Here is a 4817-nt window from a genome sequence, read left to right on the forward strand (position 1 = left end):
TTCAATACCATATTTCCTAAGTTATGTTCCCTATTCAATACCATATTTCCTAAGTTATGTTCCCTATTCAATACCATATTTCCTAAGTTATGTTCCCTATTCAATACCATATTTCCTAAGTTATGTTCCCTATTCAATACCATATTTCCTAAGTTATGTTCCCTATTCAATACCATATTTCCTAAGTTATGTTCCCTATTCAATACCATATTTCCTGAGTTATGTTCCCTATTCAATACCATATTTCCTAAGTTATGTTCCCTATTCAATACCATATTTCCTAAGTTATGTTCCCTATTCAGTACCATATTTCCTAAGTTATGTTCCCTATTCAGTACCATGTTTCCTAAGTAATGTTCCCTATTCAGTACCATGTTTCCTAAGTTATGTTCCCTATTCAGTACCATGTTTCCTAAGTTATGTTCCCTATTCAGTACCATGTTTCCTAAGTTATGTTCCCTATTCAGTACCATGTTTCCTAAATTATGTTCCCTATTCAATATCATATTTCCTAAATTATGTTCCCTATTCAATACCATATTTCATTGTGTCTTATAGGAGAATTTTTTCCACATTAGGCAATGATTATGCTCTTACGGTTCCATTATTATTATTACGGGGGAAAATGTCTCGTTATACATTGTTTCGTTATAAGTTGCAACTTTCCAGTCCCTAACTTTGATGTATAACGAAGACCCCCTGTATATAATGCTGCCATGAAAAGAAATCAAAACACAAATTTAAACTGAACAACAAATGTATACTCAAACATATTCCTCTTTTTATGCAATTTTTCCCTTCATGCTTCTGTCTTTAAAATATTTATTTCAATCAGTCAATGGAGGAAGCCCTGTTCTCTTTGTTCTTAAGTTTTCTATCAGCAGATACAAAGACTGAACGATCAATGTTGATATGAAATTTTAGAAATTGAAAAATGAATAATTTTTCTCTAATGTACTCGCGTTTTTGATATATATTTTTTTTCTGCAGGAGATACAGAGTGTGAGAACAGACATTTGGCTATTATAGACATGTTAAAAACCTAATGATCGATATAAAACTGTGAGGATTAAGTTTGTTTGTAAGTGCAGATAAAATTTTATATTCTCAAGTGAATGCTTTAAGAAAAGGTAGTTACCTTTTTTTTTCTTTTTACAGAAAATTGAAGGTTACCAGTATGATTGTGATCTTTTGCCTCTCTTTGAACTTGGGAGTCTCCATCACGATTTTTATCTGATCAATCTTCGTCTTCCAGTTGCAGAAAGTAACAAGGAACCAATTAATGAGGGAATTGGTCAAATTGAAGATATTATTGTGGTGGTAAGTATTTCTACTGATTTCATCCAGGCATGTAGCAACTGTGTTGTTTTATTATTATTTCTTTCTTTTGTATTCTTTAACTGTTTTGTGACAGCATTGTTTTTTTTCATTGAAGAGTAAGATTTCTTTAATAACTTGTACAGTAGTTTTCCTACTGTTTTATTTTAATTTGCTCCAATTTGTTTTAGTTTGTTTTTTGTTAGAAACACCTTGGATCAAAATAAAAACTTCTTCATGTAGCTCCAAAGTAAAAAACCAATTTCTCTAATGTTTGTGACTTATCTCTAATATTAGATCATAATAAAAAAAGTTAGATGGGCTAGGGAATTTGAAATTTGTAGAATGACATTATCTGTATATATGAAAGTAGGTATTTAGATGTATGTAAAGGAGTTTGATTTAGTATCTATGTGATACAAAGAATAGTTACCCAAGCCTTTGAACATAAAAACAACTTGTTCATGTAGCTGATTTTACAGAAGTTACATTGTGATTGTTATTGAAGCCAAAGGAATTTTTTCATTTTATATAACAATAGGATAAAAAACGTTTTGCTAAAAGTGATATAGAAATTAAGTAAAAATTAGTGACTCTTTGAAATTTTTTATAGCATTTTATAATTTTATTAAAAAATATTGTAAGAGTATTCATGAAAATTATTATTTTTTAAAACCAAACTTTTAAAGATTGTTGCAGAAGCAAGATGTGCCTTGATTTTCTGTTTTGTTACTTACTTCTGATATCTATTCACGACTTTGTCTGTTTTTGTATCTGAATATTTAGTGTCTTTTTTGATATGCAATTGTTCTTACAAACCTCATCATCAAGCAACACCTCACATTCAGGAAACCTTTTCAGTTGTGATATATTTTATTATGATTTAACACTCCTTACCAGTATTTTACAAGTGGTGGAAAAATAACTGTACCCAATTCTACTTAATACAGAATCCATAAAATGTAGAAGAAGAATTAGTAAAAATTTAATGTGCCTTTGAACTCTGTTAAAGATGTCACAGGGTAGTTAATATACCATATTTCATCAACTTATAAAATGTTAAATATGTCACAGGGTAGTTAATATACTATATTTCATCAACTTATAAAATGTTAAAGATGTCACAGGGTAGTTAATATGCTATATTTCATCAGCTTATAAAATGTTAAAGATGTCACAGGGTAGTTAATATGCTATATTTCATCAGCTTATAAAATGTTAAAGATGTCACAGGGTAGTTAATATGCTATATTTCATCAACTTATAAAATGTTAAAGATGTCACAGGGTAGTTAATATGCTATATTTCATGAACTTATAAAATGTTAAAGATGTCACAGGGTAGTTAATATGCTATATTTCATCAACTTATAAAATGTTAAAGATGTCACAGGGTAGTTAATATACTATATTTCATCAACTTATAAAATGTTAAAGATGTCACAGGGTAGTTAATATGCTATATTTCATCAACTTATAAAATGTTAAAGATGTCACAGGGTAGTTAATATGCAATATTTTATCAACTTATAAAATGAATAGTTACACTACTCTTATTTTAGTATTTTTTATTTAAATTTATAAGAGTGTTACTATATTTTTCTTTTAAATCTGGAAATAAAATCCTTACATTGTCTTGTTATCATAGGTAATCAACCAAAATGGTGGTTTTACTAAAGTTTGGGTCTCTCTGAAAACTGTTTTCTTCCCAGTTATTATTGGTTTAATGATCTGGTTTTGGCACCGTATTTTGCTTTTACCTCGACCACCAGCACTTCTAGAGAAGTAAGTTAATTTCTCTGGTGGTTTATACACTTTTTCAAGACGTCTTTATTCCTCCCATATCAAACTGATAAACCTTTTAATAGTCCTTAACAGAAGTAGTAGATTTACTATTAAAAAGTAAAAACTTGTCATAGATTGAAACTGAATTACTTTAGTGGTTCACCTTAAAGGTGAAAATAAATTTAACATGATTCTAAGAACTTCATTCCAGTTTTCCTTTATATAAATTGAAATTTTTATTTTTATCTAAATGAACAGTTAGAGCTCGTTATTTACTTTACATCTTATCCCTATTGATTTTTAACAAAGTTTTGGTTTAATTAATTTTCATTGAGATGTAATTATAGGTATATATTGTTATGTAGTAACCTTTCGAAGCTAGATTTCATTATTTTTTGCTCTTTTTTTTTTGACAGGATGTTGCTGACCCTAGGAATAGCGCTATCTCTATTGAATTGTAGGTATAACAACAAAATATTGGAATATTTGAAAAATTAAATACTTTTAGTTATTAAAATACCATTAGTTGTAGAAAATAATAATGTGCCTATTTTTAATTTAACCTCTCTAATCATTAATGCTATACTTAATCAAAAGTTCATTGTTGTATGAATGGTAAGTTCATGAACTTACAATGCTAAAATTCCAGGGCTCAATTTCTCAGAGTGGACAGAACACAGATAACCTGTTTGTGCTAAAAAATACCAACACCAGTTGATTAAAAATGTTGAGTATTAATTTGTTAACTTTGGAAATAAATGTCCAAATGATTATTTTACAATTTGAAAAGATATTTGTCTGTAAAATGTTTTAAGTAATTATCTCTAAGAAAACATTTCATGTTGATGTTACAACCAATAAGCAAGATGTGTGTAATTATAGAACACCACGTACCTGTTTCTTTATTTAAAAATATACCTAGTGTACTGGGAGAGTTATTTACACATAAACATAACAAAGAAAAAGTTAAGGAAAAAGTTCAGTTGTAAAAAGAACTTGTATTTTAAGACAAAGTAGAAATGTAAATTGTGCATCTCGAGGAAGAGTGTAGAGTGAAAGTTCTTTTGTTACATAATGCAAGTATTACATGAAACAAATTTAAACTGTATTACTCAAATATTTTGGTTGGTGTAATCTGGTGAATCTCACAATGGAGCATTTTTTTAGGTTTCAGATTTACATGATCTAGTAAAACTTAAAATTTGCTTTTATGATTTAATAACTATAATTAAATATAAGATAATTAACTCTCTCTTTATTGGCAGGTCAAAGTGCACATGCCACAGCTTTTTAGAGACTTATTTTCAAAGTTTAATGAAACCACTTTATTATCATGGTATATGAATGAACTTGGCATCAAAATGTAGTTAATTAATCAAATTTTAATATTATATAAGTTTTAAGTTATTAATTTTATAAGGAATTAAAAACTCCTCAATCTACCCTAGTATGAAAATTGTGACATTTGCTCCCTAGATCTTCCCTAATCTCCAATTTATTTACCATCCTTCCAAGAATTAGGGAATTTTGCCTAAATTACTTTTCATTAGCAGAAGTAGCCGCCCTCTGGGCAGGTATAACTGATAGTTCCTGTGGAAGGCTATTGGGTCTGTGACCTTTTCTGGAATTGTCTGACAGTTCTACAACAGTGTACTTCAATAATGTTCACCATGCATGAGAAAAAGGATTTTATTGAAAGTTTAGTTTAAAGATGAG

The 4817-nt window shown here is 28.8% G+C and overlaps 1 protein-coding gene across 1 annotated transcript in view; it reads left to right on the top strand.

Moving 5' to 3' along the window:
• Positions 1–4817, top strand: part of LOC106472159 (protein wntless-like) — a 47323-nt gene that overhangs the window by 27683 nt on the left and 14823 nt on the right. Inside the window, exons 4-6 of the mRNA XM_013932788.2 lie at positions 1159–1320; positions 2965–3101; positions 3518–3558. Of these exons, the coding sequence (XP_013788242.2) occupies positions 1159–1320; positions 2965–3101; positions 3518–3558 (340 nt within the window). The remainder of the gene's footprint in view (positions 1–1158; positions 1321–2964; positions 3102–3517; positions 3559–4817) is intronic.

The sequence above is a fragment of the Limulus polyphemus genome, unplaced genomic scaffold (assembly GCF_000517525.1).
Source record: "Limulus polyphemus unplaced genomic scaffold, Limulus_polyphemus-2.1.2 Scaffold5126, whole genome shotgun sequence".
Taxonomy (NCBI): Eukaryota; Metazoa; Arthropoda; class Merostomata; order Xiphosura; family Limulidae; genus Limulus; species Limulus polyphemus.